Genomic DNA, 16,974 nt, shown 5'->3' with positions numbered 1-16,974 from the left:
CCTCCCCAGTAAACCAAGAGATCAGTTGTGATGTTGGTTGGTTAAACTCCATGGTGCATCTTATGGATGGCACTACCAAACACAGTTACACTCGAAATATGAACCGAAATCGAAACCAAGTTCTTGTTTTGGTTTGATTTGTGCTTCAAAATCAAAATTGAGGACCCGATGGTTCTATGTTGATTTCTAAAAATTGGAGCAATGTGGACTTTAAATTCAGTTCAAGTTTTAATGTTTCAAGATATACATAGACAACTTAATTATATAGTCTAAATTATTATTATTTATTTATAAACTTAATTTAATTTATTTTTAAAAAAATCAAATATTCACAGTGTTTCATTATATAATTTTAAGATAATTAAGTTTGTTAAATGTAATGGTTCTTGTAGACGATATCAATTTGTATCTAGAGGCAGTGACAACGAGACGTTGCTCATAATTTAGTGAGTTTAATTGAAATAGCAATACATGCATTAATAGTTAGTTGAAAGAATTTACTTGATCTATACATATAAAAACGATCGAAATGTAACTCGAAACGATTGGAGTGAGAGAGTCGAGTCGAAAATAGGATTTCTTACTTTTTTTTCTCTCGTCTTTCTTTTTTGATTACTTTGTTTGTGTGTGCGTAAAACCGAGTCCATTGGATTTCTAAATCAGGTTATAAATCCTTAATTTTTCTAGGAATCCTTCACAAGTGGTTGTCAATGATTGATTTTTTCAATCTTTTCTCTCTTGGTTCCGCATGAGCAAGTGAGAAAGATTGAAAAATATAATCATCAAATTTATTTCATTCTTAATAGTCATGAAATGATCATCTTTAGTTGATTTTTTTGTCGACTGATGTTCGCTCTTACTATATTTTTAGTAATTATGTAACATCTACGTCGAGAATTCAAGTTATATGTGTCGCCTTTAACTGTAATTTGATTATTCACGCAAGTTTTGCTAATCTTTCGATTTGACACATAGGCCTCTGCAGAATGCAGTCTAAAGGTCAATTTTCAAAATTTCCCTGTTTCATTCACAGTCGACTATGGGAATAAAAGTTTAACAAACTAGAAATTATCACAATATATGTTTAGTTAAAAAGTATGAAAGGATGCATCCTTATACCAAGTTATTCCATTTCTATGAACAAATTCAAATTGATATAATATGTTTCGCAATATTAGTTAATTGATTACCTAAACACATTCATTTATCTATCTGGATTATTTAGTATGGCTTAAAGTCTAACGGGTCTGACCGTGAGACGAAATGATCTGATCTATAACTATCATGAATAACAATATTTTTGGTATAAAAAGTAATAATATTTCATTAGTTGAGTCGGTCAAAAAATTATCTCATAAAATTGATCTGTGAGAGTCATAAAGGCCAAATCTCAATACCAAATATGCGTTTATTTCGTTAGTGGGCTGGGCTAAGTTCGGCCGACCGACCTTTGCCATGTACGAGTTTATGTCCCTCTCCAGGAGGACTTGGGCCCGAGCTTGCAACCTGAACGAACTTGTTCATCAGATCCTTAAGCCCATGCCCTTTTCCTGGGCTCAGCTCAAAACTGGAAATATTCGCCTCCTTCATTGATACCCCCTCTTCAATCCGTAACGATTTACTGACAACGGGCCGGGCTCCGACATGGTAGAAATCGGGCTTTAAAAATATTATTATTATTATAAGACAAAAAAGAAGAAAATAGGTGAATATTTTGCATGATTTCGTCATTCCGATTATTTTCAGGGGATTTTGTTTTGGGGTGTGTTTTTATAATGTGAAGATCCAAGATTTTGTGCATGAATTTATAGATTTGAAGTTGCTTCTATTGATGATGATAGTTTTGACTCCAAGCATTTCAATTTATATCAATCCAAATTAAAATTGCATTGCCATTTCAAAAGATATACTCAAAAAGAAAAGAATAAAGGGCATACCAAAATAATTGTAATAATGAATATATGTTTATGTGATAATAACTTTTTATATAGTTTAATATAAGGCTATATATATATATATATATATATATATATATATATATATATATATATATATATATATATAGTACAATACTTTACATTGATTCAAGAGTTGAGAGATAATTTTAACTATGGTTTAATTAATTGTTTCTTTTGTGTGTCATCTGTATATCTAATACTTAATAAATATGAATTATAAAAATGTAAGCCACTTCTATTTTAGGAAATTGATAAGAGAATTACTGGAACTCTTTAACACCACCTTTTTATTAACTATGGTTTAATTAATTGTTGGAGTTTGATTCTTTTTACAAACATTTTCTCCGGTGAACTTGTCGTACGGAGCTTGTCCAATATGATTTACTTGACTAAAGTGATTTGCAGATTATTTCATTAATTCGAGATTTTACTCAGTTCACATAGAAGGGTAGCGGTTGTGAGTTCTCATGTCAGAAAAAAAATAATTGCTACCATTTGCCAGCAAGAGAGGTCTGAGTTGGTGGACTAAGTGAGTTCTTGGTCAATAGTCAGGAATTCGATTTTTCTACCAATACCTTTTTGGGTGAACTTGTCACTCAGAGCTTGTGAAATATAGTCTACTTGGCTAGCGTGATTTACAGCCTATTGTATTAGTCTGCGCTTACTTGGTGTACACCGTATATTGGCGGCTGTGGTTTCACACATCATAAAAAAAATAGATACCATATTGTCTTTTAAAGTGTTCAAGTTGATTAAGTATGTGAGATCTTTTGCAATACTAATGTATTCGATTCATCTTCCAATACTTTTTTCGGCGAGCCAGTCGCACAGAGTTCGCCTGATTCTATCTAGAATGGTTTGCATTCTACTACGTTAACTCGAGATTTATCCGATGCATACCGAAAAATAGGACCCGACTCCGAGTTTCATCGTCATAAAAAATATTAATAATAACTTTCATTTTGATTCATCCTATGTATAATGCTCATTAATTTTTTTAGTAATAAATGTCAGTCGAAAAGTAAATTTGTATTTTGTAGTAATTCAGTCAATTAGGAGATAAGTAGTATGAATTATACCTTACACTGTAGCCATGAAAGACATTCAATGAATTTGATGGTATTATGATGGATGAATCTGTACCTCTTGGCGATTAAAGCTTCCCATTGTCACCGTCTCTGTATCAGGGGTGTCAAAATGCGATACGATCTGTCAACCCGACACGACCCAACACGAAAAAAATCAGGTTCGGGTTGGGTGGATTCTGACTAGTGCCATGTTAGGCGGGTTTCGGGTTGGACGGGTTGGGTCGCGGATTGACCCGCGAACTTTTTTTTTAAAAAATATTATCTATATTTTTATATATTGTATTTTGAACAAAAATTATTGTATATTTATATGATAAATTTTTATCATTTAATATTTATTTTGCATAATTTTATTTTTTTAACAATTTTTTATTTGATTTAGTAAATATACTTTTAATTTTCTACGATTAAACTTTCAAATTTAAATCGAAAATTTTGTTATTATGTGTTTAAATTAAAATATTATTATTATTTTTTATTTTTTTGAATTTTTTTCATTAATTTTTTTTAAAAAAATTTTAAAAAAAAATTAATAAAATTCGGATTAGGCGGGTTAGACGGATTGAGTCGGGTTATACGGATTTCTGTTCGGGTTGGGGGTTTTCGGGCTGCTTCGGGTTCGGGTTGGGTTCGAGTTGAAAAAAAAATAAAAAAAAAATTCGCGGGTTGACCCGAAATCCGACCCAACCCACCCGATTGACACCTCTAGTCTGTATTATATGAACATCATATTTTCTTTCACAAGGGGGTATTTTACTCCTGATGCATCGGGTATAACACAAACTCAACCGTAAAATAAAATAACGTTAATTATTTTTGCCGCCGGCCACTTTGTTCGGTGTCGATCCACAATTCAAGAAAGTTTGGCTACTTTTGGGTGTAAAAGACGTTGGATTCATAATAAGACCTAATTCAACTCTTTCTTTGGTCAAATTAATTTCATGGCTTGCGAGATTTTGAAAAGTCTCCTAAAGTTTCTGATTCATGGTTGGGAGTGGGGACAATTATTACCATCTACAGTAAATAAAAGGGTTAGCGAATTATTTTAAACTACATGTGAATTTTATTTTTTTTAAAGAAAACATAAAACTCTATATAAAATAAAGGGGAAGTTGGTGAAAAATCATCAATCAAAATATTTATCTGGGTTCATTTTTTACTCACAAAATTGTGGTACTGTGTCATACAAAATGTGGTACACTTCATGTAGAAATATGGTACTAAAAAAGTACCCAGGGACTGAACACAAAAAAAATCGACGGCTGGGGACTGAAGGCCAATTTCCCGTAAAATAACTTATATTTTAAAAAAAATCAAACAGCTCATAAATTGAGTAAATGTGTACACTCTTTTAAAAATAGGGGTTTTTTTAAAAATCATAGACTTTATATAGCGGTTTTTTGTGCTTTTTGGGATCAAATTTTTTTTAGTAGCATCCAAACTACGTTATTAAATTAAATTAAAGTACTGCATTTTTATTTGAATGCACTTATCGTTTAGTTATTACAGTTAAGTCGTGTGATGTATATAAAGAGAATGCAAGAGCATGGAGAAAATTATAAGATCGCCTACACTAAATTCCCCACCTCGCCATTATAGTGAGTTTATGGACCACCCTAGGCTCCATCCTATCACGGCCGTATCATCCAAAGTTTGTAGGCAAACCGAAACTAAATTCACTGGCATTATAAAGAACTTCGGTGCATTAGATTCAGAGCTATCCCGTCGAAAGAATCATGACCGAGGGGATCCTTTAATTGGAACAAAAGCGTGAAAATATGGTCTCAACGAGGGTGCAGTGGCAATACTTACAGAAGCTGCAGTAAAACATGTTCCTTTAACGTAGAAACTGGCTCCATAAGCTGCGATAATATTCATGTGCATCGTGTATGTAGATAAATGTCTCAGGGCTAAGTATAAGTATGTACAGTACCAGTTCAGAATCCTGAAAAAATGTAGTCCAATATTTGTACAATAGCAGGTCAATAACTGCTGAAGGTTCCTAGGGAGCTGAAAAATGCAGCCATACTGTCGTAAACGTCTTCCTTAGATTTTGTGCTCAAAAGGAAATCTAAATGGCCGTAGTTTTCAAGATAAAGCACATTTGGTTTCGATCCCAATTCCTTGAGGGTGTGCTGGACATCTGCTACATCTGCCAATGCATCATTTCCCCCATAGCCCATCCAGATTGGCAATGAGTTGGGTATGGAGCTCAGATCAAATACTGGTGGCTTTAATTGGTTGTATCGCATCAGATTTTTCCAAGTGCCATAGTCGTACATTGAAAAAGTTCCTTTACGGATCACTGTCAGAAGAGTAGTTAAAATCTCAGCATCACAATAACCAAAATAGCATGTTTTTTCAATTTGACAAGTGACTGAAACTGCTTGTTAGTAACATAGAACCAAGACTCGATCATTCACCCTTTTTCTCTTCTTCCAATTGGCGAAATCCAGGAAACTAGATATCAATTCTGCATATGCTTTTGGAGATAGGTAATGAGAAGATATAGAACCAAAAGTGCTTACTCTGGAATAAATGGTGCAAGTTCTTGGAAGATGATGGATGAGGTTCAAATTCAAGGTACGAATCAATCCGAGAGCTATTGAAACAACAATTCTTCCCTGAAAAATTCATGTACAAGGCCTTTAAACCAATAAGAACACGTTATTCCAAGAATCAAGACCCATTTATGTCACATCTAAAATATCGTTCAGCTTTTGATGGATGCCAAACTTAAGGAGAGGTGAGGGGAGGTTATGCTTATCGTAAAAAAGAACAGTTTCGTACTTTGAGTTTCACAAGTATAACATCTATTAAGCACCATTACAATTCCCAGATAAATGTATAGGTATGACATTATTGATTGCCCCCAGTTTCATTCAATAAATTAGAATTCCATTAAACGATTATTCTTTTTCCACAAACTACATATCTTAACCATTGGATCCCAAGTGCATGCAATCCCGCTGCAAGATAATTTTCATTACTGAATCAGAATAGAGAGAAATCTTGAACTGGAGCAATTATATAAAACTCACAGGGCATAGAAAAACTGAACCAAAGAAGCATCAATTTTGAGAAAACATAAAAAAAAACATATTAGACATATCTAATTCATAAATCTACTTCACCTACCAACTATGCCTCACTTCACCATTTACTTGACTTAAAGTGACATATGTTTTTATATAGCCAACCTCCATTAACCAAGAAACTTGCAGGCAGGTAAAGTTATTATTAACTTTTTTGGAGAACATTGGCCAATCAAAAACCTTTAGTTTAAGGGGTATGAAAGGACTGATGAGAAATAGCGATCGGAATATGAACCTGTAATAGAAGTAAGCATATCATCACAATCTAAGTGTCCATCACACATCATATCCATGATGCGAGTGCCCCATTCACTGAATACATCAAATAAAAAAATTAAAAGCTTATCAAGAGCTAAACAACAACCGATATCGATCAATCCCGATTCTTTTTTTTTCTCTAGATTATTTTTCGATCGAGATGTATAGATCATGTTCATGAACAGGTAAAACTACAAAGAAATGAAATACCTTTTGAAATTGAGTTCATGAATGCCTATATCTAGAATTGCCTACAAAAAATTATTTTCTTTCAGCATGGCTAGAAACATTTATGGGTACGAAAAGTCAAGGCACAAAAAAGACCTCGTCAAGATGCATTTTAACTAATCTAAGGACAAATGGAGCAGTGATGTGTTCCAAGTATGATATTGGACAAAGAAGTGCAGCAGCTTCAACCATTTTTACAATATCTGGTTGAGTAAAGGCAGCGAGAGACATAATTGTTCCCTGTAAAGCAAAAGAGAACAAATAGAACTCAATGTCACATGTACCATTGAACGAAACTTCAAAGAACCATGAGAAGGAAGACCTGTGAGTGTCCAACAACAAAGACTTTGGAGTTTGTAATGGAATACACATAATGAATCATTTCTCTCAGATCGTAAAGAGCCAGCTCCTGCCAGCTCCAATCCCAAAATTTCTGAAACAAACAGACCTTAACAAATTCAAATCCATGGAGATAAATATATAACTACAAACAAACGAGTCCACACACGGAAAGTTCAGATTTACTGTTCGGTCTAGAAATATAACTATAAGTAAGAGACAAAATGAACATGTTTGCAGTAAAATAATATGTCCTATTCAGTGAAAGATTGCCATGTTTGCATAAAAAAAACGATCAAGATTTATGGTATCCCACTGATAATCACAATAAGGTAGCAGATATTCTTTGAGATAAGAAATATGAACTCGCTTAGAGGATTTGACATCACAGTAAAACAAGGCATTAAAATGAAAACTGAGAAAATTAAATCACAGTAAGACACGGACCATCCAGGCTTCAAGAATTTCTTTATCAACCAACATCAAACTTTTAACAATCTTTCAAGTGCGTTCATAATTATTAGAACTGATAGGGAATTCACATTTACCTTATCTTTCTCCAGTAACGACACATGGCCATGACTCCAGTGTGTCCCACGCACATTACCAACCCAGACATCAAAACCACGATTGGCAAGGATAAAACCCAACGATTGATTTGGGGAGTCCATGAACCACGCATCACCACCCTATCAATCATGTATTGCACAAATTATTATTAAAGAAAAAACAATTGTAATTAATGATAAACGGCTAGTTTTCTGTCGGGTCAATAAATGATCAACACACGAATAGCATGGATGAGACCAACATATAACAGAAAAAGATAACCTAAATGTGCACCTCAATGTTGGTAACATAAATCACATACAACTAGTTTTACACTTCTGAGATCCAATCACACTTCCTGTTAAAATTTTTACAAGAGGCATGGTCAATAAAGTTATAATCAGTTAAATTTTGCATATTTCTGAAAATTTAAATAGATTGCCACAAATTGCTTCTTCCAGTTCTTGATTATAATTCAAAATAGTATATGCATGGGAGAAATCCGACTAAAGAAACTCAGGATTGGCCAAAAGAAAAGTCATGTCAGAGCACATAAACCACAAAGCATGAAGTCCTTAATCCATAAGGCAAACTTGCATTTCACTTCTTGAAAATTCTGGCACTTCTTAAATTTAGGTTAATACCAAAAATACTTATTCAATCCTTCCAAACCGATAAACAGGTATAAATTCTGAATATGTTGAAATCAATAATACAAAGAGGTAATTCTGAAAAGTTGTCAAAAATGATATAAGGTACTGAAACAATATTATCCTAGTGAGGGCTTTCCAATAAATTTTAATCCACATACATTTAGTGTCTGGAAACTTTAATTTCATGTGACTAAACCTAATGCACATGGCAAAACGCCGCACTCTAATCTCCTGCTTTGGTCTTTAGTGACCAAGTCGCCAATGCCAAGCTTACCATAAAAAGCCCGTGAATAAGCAAAACTGGAGGACCTGTTTTCTTTCCAGAAGCAGATGCAACGCGCTGGAGACCCAATATGTATCCATCTTTTGTTTGAGTCTACATCAAATCATCACATAAGGGATTACTTGTATTAGTTCTATCATCCAGCAACTCATTCCACACAAGTTGCTTACATTATTTCAATCATCCAACACGACAGAATGAGAAAACAAACTCAAAAACAAGATCAGGCGTGCTAAACAACACTACTTAGGTAGACATATATCAAATAATGCAGATATGTCACTAAATCCAAAACAATTGAATAGGAAAAGAGGTAGATAATTGACAACCAATTTCAATCACATTTTTCTTTCAAGTAATGGAAAAATTGTTGCTGAATGCCAGGAAAAAAAAAAGATTAAATATATTCATCAAAACAAGAAATTTCACTCCGCAATAAATTTCCTCAAATATTTCATCTGCTTTTTCCTCTGAATAACGGAAGGAACAAAATTATTCATTAATGGGTTTTCTTTGCCAAAACAATAATATGATCACAAGACCGTTAACTCCCGAATTTCAACTACAACATGGATGTTCGGAAAGAATAACGAGCGGAACACGGCACGTACAATTTTCAGAACTCATACAATTTACTTGAAAAGTGGACTTATATACATACTTAAAAAATTACTTACAGTGTGTTCTGAACAAGGGAATCCCGAGAGTTGGATAACGTTTGCACACAATCCAGCTGTAGATGGCTCACGCCGGCGGTTTAAGTCAGCAGAGAAGTCCTCAGCGGAAGTGACGGCGGCAGATAGGAGGAGTGAAGTGAACAGAGCCACAGTAACGTCCATCGCCGCCGAGTGATTGACGAGAGAGGGAGGAAAATTCGCTACCTTGATGATCTTTTAGTTAATCTGCGTCGTTATTTGTTGACTGAAACTTATCCTACGCGCGGCAATGGCGCGTTTCAAAGGGCCTCTTATTCGGAACGTGACAATCGGGTCGAATCCAACCCAAATAGCTGACCCGTCTTCTTTTTATTTATCTTAGGTTCTGTTTGGTACGTGTGATTGTGATGAGATAAACAAATAATTAGTAATTAGAATGATTAAAAATAAGAGATATTGATTAATAGTATGGTTTGATAAATAACATGGTGTTTGATATGATTTTAAAATGATGGATTAATTTTGTAAATTTTATTGTAATGACCAAAATACCCCAAGTGCTAATTAGATATATTCCTAAAATAATTTGATAAATAATTAAATATTTATAATTATAATTTACATTTACTAAAATTAATTTAAATATATTTATTAGAAATAAATTTCTAAATATACATTTACTTTAATATTTAAAATAGCAATAATATTTTGATGTCGGAAATACCCGTGTTATTTTTTTTTTCACCTTTTTAAAATTGAATTTAACAAGATATTTTATTTCTCAAAATAAAACCAATTTTTATTACTGTTTTAACAAATATTTTATCCATCGTTCTTATCCCTTTCTTTAATCATAAATACTAAATCGGTTTTTAACCATCTTTGTTTTTTTCTAAATAATATTATGAATAAAACTAAAAAATATTATTATATTTTAAAATAAAAACAAATTTGTTTTGGCAAAAACTTGTGTGAGACAGTCTCACGGGTCGTATTTGTGAGACGGATCTCTTATTTGGGTCATCTATGAAAAAGTACTACCTTTTATACTAAGAAGTATTACTTTTATGATGAATATTCGTCGGGTTGACCCATCTCATAGATTAAGATCCGTGAAACGTTATCACATGAGGCTCACTCATTTGTTTTAATCACACAAAAAAAAAAAGATTTATGTTGTTATAAGTGAAAGAAATCTTTTTGTTACTTTTTCCTCAATAAACAAACATATTTTCCATCATTTTATGTTTTTATATATGAGCTCACTCAATTTCAAGGAAACAATATATCATCCAATATCAATTATTATACAGTTAAATAGCATTGTTGATTAATATTTTATGAAGGGGTATATTGATAATAAAACTCCAGTATCATTCTTTATCCCACCAAAAAATAGGTAATAACTGTCCCTCAAACTCGAGAAGAACATGTGATAAATTGTGAAATTTTAATCAATTCTATCTAATCACCCAAACCAAACTCACCCTTTGCATCGAACTTTCAATTTGAATTAAAAATAATTTGCCATTCAAGTTCCATTTCTACTCCTCCAATTGTTTTGAATTACTCAATTTGGGTTCAAAAATTTTGATTACGTTGTACAATTTTTTTTGCACTGTGGAAGTATTCAAAATCATGAATTTTAAATTTACTATTTCAAGTTCTTTTGATTTGTATAGTATATTAAATTTGGGTGAATTTAGAGATATTTATTAATAAATAAGCTTTCAAATTAAGTCCAAAATTTCTCAAATCAAATCAATCAATCTAAACATAACAACCATATCAATATATCGCAGAAAACACAATTTTCAAGATTTAAATTTCCATATTTAAAAATATAATTCCTGAAAAAGCTAAATTTAAAAGAGTAGGTCTTTCATAAGACGGTCTCGCGGATATTTATTCGTGAGACGAATCAATTATGTCCATATTTACAATAAAATTAATATATTTGACATAAAAAATAATATTTTTTCGCGGTTGACCCATATAAAATATATGTTTCAAAAAATTGGCCCGTGTGACCATCTCATAGGAGTTTTCGTGAATTTAAAATTATAGCCTAACAAATTTGAGCACATAATTATCTCAAAAAAACAAAAGTTGAGCATATAACATCCAAACTAGACTAATTCCGGCTTGTCCAAAATATTGACTAGTGTAACATGTAAATAATATTGGACTGAAATCATTCTTCTATATAAAATATAATTAAATTAACGTGAAATCTAATCCAAAAACAAAACTAAACTTTTAATTTAGAAACGTCAACAATCATAATTCAACTATTACAACCAAGGTTGTAAGACAATTTTTTCTTCATAATTCATACAAGAAATGCTACATATTTGATATTCCACTTTAGACTGGAGATTTACCATACTTGGCCTTATAATCTCTCCAAAGCTGATCCAAAGGTTTTCCCAACAAATCCATAAAATAATTATCGCTATAAGCAAATCTCATCTTCTTGTTCAATGCCACAGTGAACCCTTCTCTCAAACCATCACAATACTCCAAAAAACGCTCGGTGACACCATACCCTTCATCCCATCTCGAACCCGAGCCGGGTTTAGTATACGTAGAAGCATCGTAGATTTTCGATTTGACCATGATATAATCCGCGACTCCCTCGGTCAGTCCTCCGGGAGCGGTCCTGTTGCCGGACCATTGGAAAATATGTGTCATTTCATGGTACATTATTGAGGTGAAATGGTATCTCGAACTTGCCTTTCCTGGAGGGAAGTACTTTTGTATGGCTGAAGCACTAAAATTAATGTTGTCATAATTTGTATAGGCCATAAATGGACCTTCAATATCCGAGATGAATAGATTTAGAACAGGCACGTTGTGTCTGTCAGCGCTAGTGTATTGTTCAAAGACTTTCCATATGAATATGTTGGCATCAGCCATTATTTTTGAGGCGAATGTAGCACCGATTTCTTTGTCGAATCGGGCGCCGCCGGGAGTGTTCTTGGCGTTGTTTGTGACTTTGTATTTGAATGCAGAAATGCCATGAAGAAGGGTCGCTAGAACAAGAAAAGAGGAGAGGAAACTGAATTTATGGAGGTATTTTCCCATTATAATTTATATGGGAATTACGTTGGCCTATGTATATATATATATATACATAGGCCATAGAAGTTGGTAAGAAGAGTCAATTCAATCGAAATTTTATTGATGAAATTTGCATTATTTTTAAAATAAAATCAAGCGTGCATGTCCTCGTCCCGTTTTGCTGTATAATTTATTTATATAGGTTCAGAAATAATTATTGAAAAGTCTTTATTATACGTTTATTGTTTAAAAGATTCGTAATTTGATTATGATATTTTAAAGGATTTACGTAATTAGCACATTTATAATTGGTGCATATTATATTTAAAGAAATTAGTTTTTCGGATGAACAAAATCAGTATAATTTATTGACAAAATACTTGTTCTCCTTTCAATTATCGCTTTTTGCCATTTATGTCACACATGCTGCAAATTAACTAACATTTTTCCCTAAAAAAAATGATTTGTATCTTCCCAAAATGTCAATTCATTTTCTTCGATATTTGCTTCTTAATTCTAAAGTAAATATTTTAAATTTTGGTAAAACATTGACAGAACATTTTTGTACTTCTATAATATTTTATCAATGCCAAAAAAAAAATTATTTCAAAAGGTCAAACTATTTATTTTTCAAAAACTTCGAGCATTAAGTGTTTAATGACTAACGTTCTACACGTACTCATCAAGTTTCCCATGCAATTAAAAAGAGTGAATGCATGTCGTATGATAAAGCATCTGTTCAAATTGGTGAATCCTGACCATAAAATTGATTTTGAAGGAGGACTTTATGCTAACCAATTCACTGCACATGCTCATTTCCAGATTGATGCAAACTTTGGGTAGGAAGCTTATCGTTTCTTCTATATTTTGAGTTATGATTGTGTGAATTCTATATTTGAGTTCTTGATCGTGCGACAGTGTCTACAAAAAACACTTTCATCTTCTTAGCAAGTCCCTTTTATGAAAAAAAATGAAACACTTTCATCTTCTTAGCATGTGCCTTTTATGAAAAAAAATTTGTCTGGACGATGGGTCGGAGTATTGACCTTTTTGCAGTCTTGAGTTGGGTTAGTGAGATCCTTTACTCAAGTTTTGCCAATGACCACTGTGAACCATTATACTTCTTGCTGAGAACTACGTTGTACTAAAAGACAACTGTGGTTTTTGGTTTCATCAATAGGTGAATTCGATGTACACAGTGTTGTGCACGAGAGTAACATTTCCTAAACCCTTCTGTTCGGGTCTGCATTGTACATTTGTTTTGAAGCACCATCATTTTAATTTTTACGTCCAGTTAATCAATCGCTTCCCATCCTTCCCCTCCCTATTGACATCACCAAATGTACCATATAATAGAGAGCCTCACCAGCCAAGAACAAGAGTACAGACCCAATCTTGCATATTTGTAACTAGTTTTTTCTATCATGCCAGATTTTCTGCCGCAATAGCACAAATGCTAGTTCAAAGCACAATTAAAGACTTGCATTTGCTCCCTGCTCTTCCTCGCGACAATCGGGGGAATGGCTTCATACAAAGCCTGAAGGCTCGTGAAGGTGTTACTGCAAGCGTTTGCTGGAGAGATGGAAATCTTGACGAAGTTGGGCATTTAAAAGATGTATCTGAGTATGACAAAGCATTGCACTTAAAATAAAGTTGACAGTCTATGAAGATGGAAAAAAATGAAGATAGCGACTCGGAATTAAGGCATATCCAAATTTAGAGGCCAAGGTGGAAAGACGGATTATGATCTGACAAATGAAATAATATACACAACATACAGACGACAAGGCACCAAATGTTGCTTCTCTCCAGCAGCTTTCTCGAAGAACAATCGGTTCTGTATCATCCCTGAATATGCAATGCATACGGGTGTCTCTCAGTCTCATAAGCACTCCATCGACTCTGAGTTGTGAGATGACATCAAACAAAGAATCTCCAAACCCGAAACTTCAGAGATCTATTTCCCATCTCTTCAAAAATATTAATGTGGCACGACGGATTCGAAGATTTTCTCAAACCAAAACTTATTATTATTAATGATAATATTATTATTAATATTTTAAAAAATAATACTATTATTATATTATTGATACTAATAATATTATTATTTTATTATTGATATTATTTTTGGGACGGATACGAAGATGTGGATAGTAATCTCATACCCGCCCCAAACTACATTAGAAAATTAAAAAAATCCTCGAACCTGAACCCAAACCCGAAAAAAATTGGGGATCATCATCTCTGTTTCGGGTTTTTCCCGTGAGGCCTTAAACCTGTGAGGAAAGTTGTCATCCATATTCGGAACGTGACAATCGGGCCGAATCCAACCCAAATAGCTGACCCGTTTTCTTCTTATATCCCTAAAGGTATCGAACTTTCAATTTGAATTAAAAAAATTTGCCATTCGAGTTCCATTTCTGCTCCTCCAATTGTTTTGAATTACTCAATTTGGATTCAAAAATTTTGATTACTTTGTATATATTTTTTGCATTGTGGGTGTATTCAAAATCATGAATTTTAAATTTATTATTCCAAGTTCTTTTGATTTGTATAAGTATATTAAATTTGGGTGAATTTAGAGATATTTATTAATAACTAGGATTTCAAATTCAGTCCAAAATTTCTCAAATAAAATCTATCAATCTAAATATAACTACAACATCAATACTTAGCAGAAAACACACTTTTCAAATTTTGATATTTAAAAATATAATTCCTGAAAAAGCTAAAATGTAAAACTATAACCTAACAAATTTGAACACATAATTATCTCCAAAAAAAAAAATTAAAGCATATAACATCCAAACTAGACTAATTCCGGCTTGTCCTAAAATATTGACTAGTGTAACATGTAAATAAATCCAAATTCCATAAATAATATTGGACTGAAATCATTCTTCTATATAAAACATAATTAAATTAACGTTAAATCTAACCCAAAACAAAACAAAACTTGTAATTTAGAAGCGTCAATTATCATAATTCAACTATTATAATCAAGGTTGTAAGATAAATTTTTCTTCATAATTCATACAAGAAATGATACATATTCCACTACATTTGATTTGGATTGTATCAAACCTTGCCTATATTTCATTGATACAAATTTTATAAGCATGTGGTAGCATCACATGCACTTTAGGCTGGAAATTTACCATACTTGGCCTTATAATCTATCCAAAGCTGATCCAAAGGTTTTCCCAACAAATCCATAAAATAATTATCACTATAAGCAAATCTCATCTTCTTGTTCAATGCCACAGTGAACCCTTCTCTCAAACTATCACAATACTCCAAAAAACGCTCGGTGACACCATACCCTTCATCCCATCTCGAACCCGAGCCGGGTTTCGTATACGTAGAAGCATCGTAGATTTTCGATTTGACCATGATATAATCCGCGACTCCCTCGGTCAGTCCACCGGGAGCAGTCCTGTTGCCGGACCATTGGAAAATATGTGTCATTTCATGGTACATTATTGAGGTGAAAAGGTATCTGGAACTTGCCTTTCCTGGAGGGAAGTACTTTTGTATGGCTGAAGCACTAAAATTAATGTTGTCACCATTTGTATAGGCCATAACTGGACCTTGAATATCCGAGATGAATAGATTTAAAACGGGCACGTTGTGTCTATCAGCGCTAGTGGGTTGTTCAAAGACTTTCCATATGAATATGTTTGCATCATCCATTATTTTTAAGGCGAATCTAACACCGATTTCTGAGTCGAATCGGGCGCCGCCGGGAGTGTTCTTGGCGTTGTTTGTGACTATGTATTTGCATGCAGAAATGCCATATTGAAGAAGGGTCGCTAGAACAAGAAAAGAGGAGAGGAAACTGAATTTATGGAGGTATTTTCCCATTATAATTTATATGGGAATTATTGGCTATTCTCAATGCACTTGGGTTACATGCAAGTTCTGAATATATATATATATATATATATATATATATATATATATATATATATATATATATATATATATATATAAAATAAAAGTTGGTGAGAAGAGTCAACTCAATGGAAATTTTATTGATGAAATTTTTGCATTTTCAACTCAATTGAATTTTTATTGACGAAATTTGCATTTTAAAAAAAATGAAATATCAACATTTTACATTTTTCGCTTGAGGGTGCATGTCCCGTCCCGTCCCGTTTTGCTTTATAATTTATGAGTAGGTCTCATGTGAGACCGTCTCACGGATCTCAATCTGTGAGACGGGTCAACCCTACCATATTCACAATAAAAAGTAATACTCTAAGCATAAAAAGTAATACTTTTTCATGGATTATCCAAATAAAGACTCGTCTCACAAAATACGACCCGTAAGACCGTCTCACACAAGTTATTGCCATAATTTATTTATATAAGTTCAAAAATAATTATTGAAAAGTCTTTCTTATACGTTTATTGTTTAAAGGATTCGTAATTTGATTATGATATTTTAAAGAAATTAGTTTTTCGGATGAAAAGGAATTGAAATCTGTATAATTTATTGACAAAATACTTGTTCGCCTTTCAATTATCTTTTTATTTTCTTTATGTCACACATGCTACAAATTTACCAAATTTTTCCATAAAAAAAATGATTTGTATCTTCCAAAATGTCAATTCATTTTCTTCGATATTTGCTTCTTAATTCTAAAGTAAATACTTTAAATTTTGGTAAAACATTGACAGAACATTATTGTACTTATATAATATTTTATCAATGCCAAAAAAAAATCATTTCAAAAGGTTAAACTTTTTTATTTTTCAAAAACTTCGAGCATTAAATGTTTACTGACTTACGTTCTACACG

The 16,974-nt window shown here is 32.8% G+C and overlaps 2 protein-coding genes across 3 annotated transcripts; both read right to left on the bottom strand.

Moving 5' to 3' along the window:
• Positions 1–4,888: 4,888 nt before the first annotated feature.
• Positions 4,889–9,358, bottom strand: LOC140812132 (triacylglycerol lipase 1). 2 transcript variants are annotated; one of them, XM_073170339.1, is made up of 9 exons: positions 9,129–9,357; positions 8,443–8,544; positions 7,515–7,655; positions 6,950–7,060; positions 6,724–6,867; positions 6,610–6,650; positions 6,377–6,453; positions 5,575–5,670; positions 4,889–5,351 (listed from the first exon to the last, which is right to left on the bottom strand). In XM_073170339.1, exons 1-9 carry the CDS (start codon positions 9,288–9,290, stop codon positions 5,029–5,031), a joined length of 1,197 nt encoding a protein of 398 aa, XP_073026440.1. In that variant the 5' UTR covers positions 9,291–9,357; the 3' UTR covers positions 4,889–5,028. The 2 variants fall into 2 exon arrangements, with proteins under 2 accessions (XP_073026440.1, XP_073026441.1); XM_073170340.1 differs by lacking the exon at positions 8,443–8,544 and having other exon boundaries at positions 9,129–9,358.
• A 2,116-nt stretch (positions 9,359–11,474) lies between these two features.
• On the bottom strand, positions 11,475–12,194 carry LOC140811074 (uncharacterized). The gene has a single exon (XM_073168949.1). The coding sequence runs from the start codon at positions 12,192–12,194 to the stop codon at positions 11,475–11,477; it is 720 nt and encodes a 239-aa protein (XP_073025050.1).
• Between the last annotated feature and the right edge of the window lie 4,780 nt (positions 12,195–16,974).

Source organism: Primulina eburnea, chromosome 14 (assembly GCF_022965805.1).
Source record: "Primulina eburnea isolate SZY01 chromosome 14, ASM2296580v1, whole genome shotgun sequence".
Taxonomy (NCBI): domain Eukaryota; kingdom Viridiplantae; phylum Streptophyta; class Magnoliopsida; order Lamiales; family Gesneriaceae; genus Primulina; species Primulina eburnea.
The sequence above is the reverse complement of the archived record's forward strand: the minus strand, read 5'-3'. Positions and strand labels throughout refer to the sequence as shown.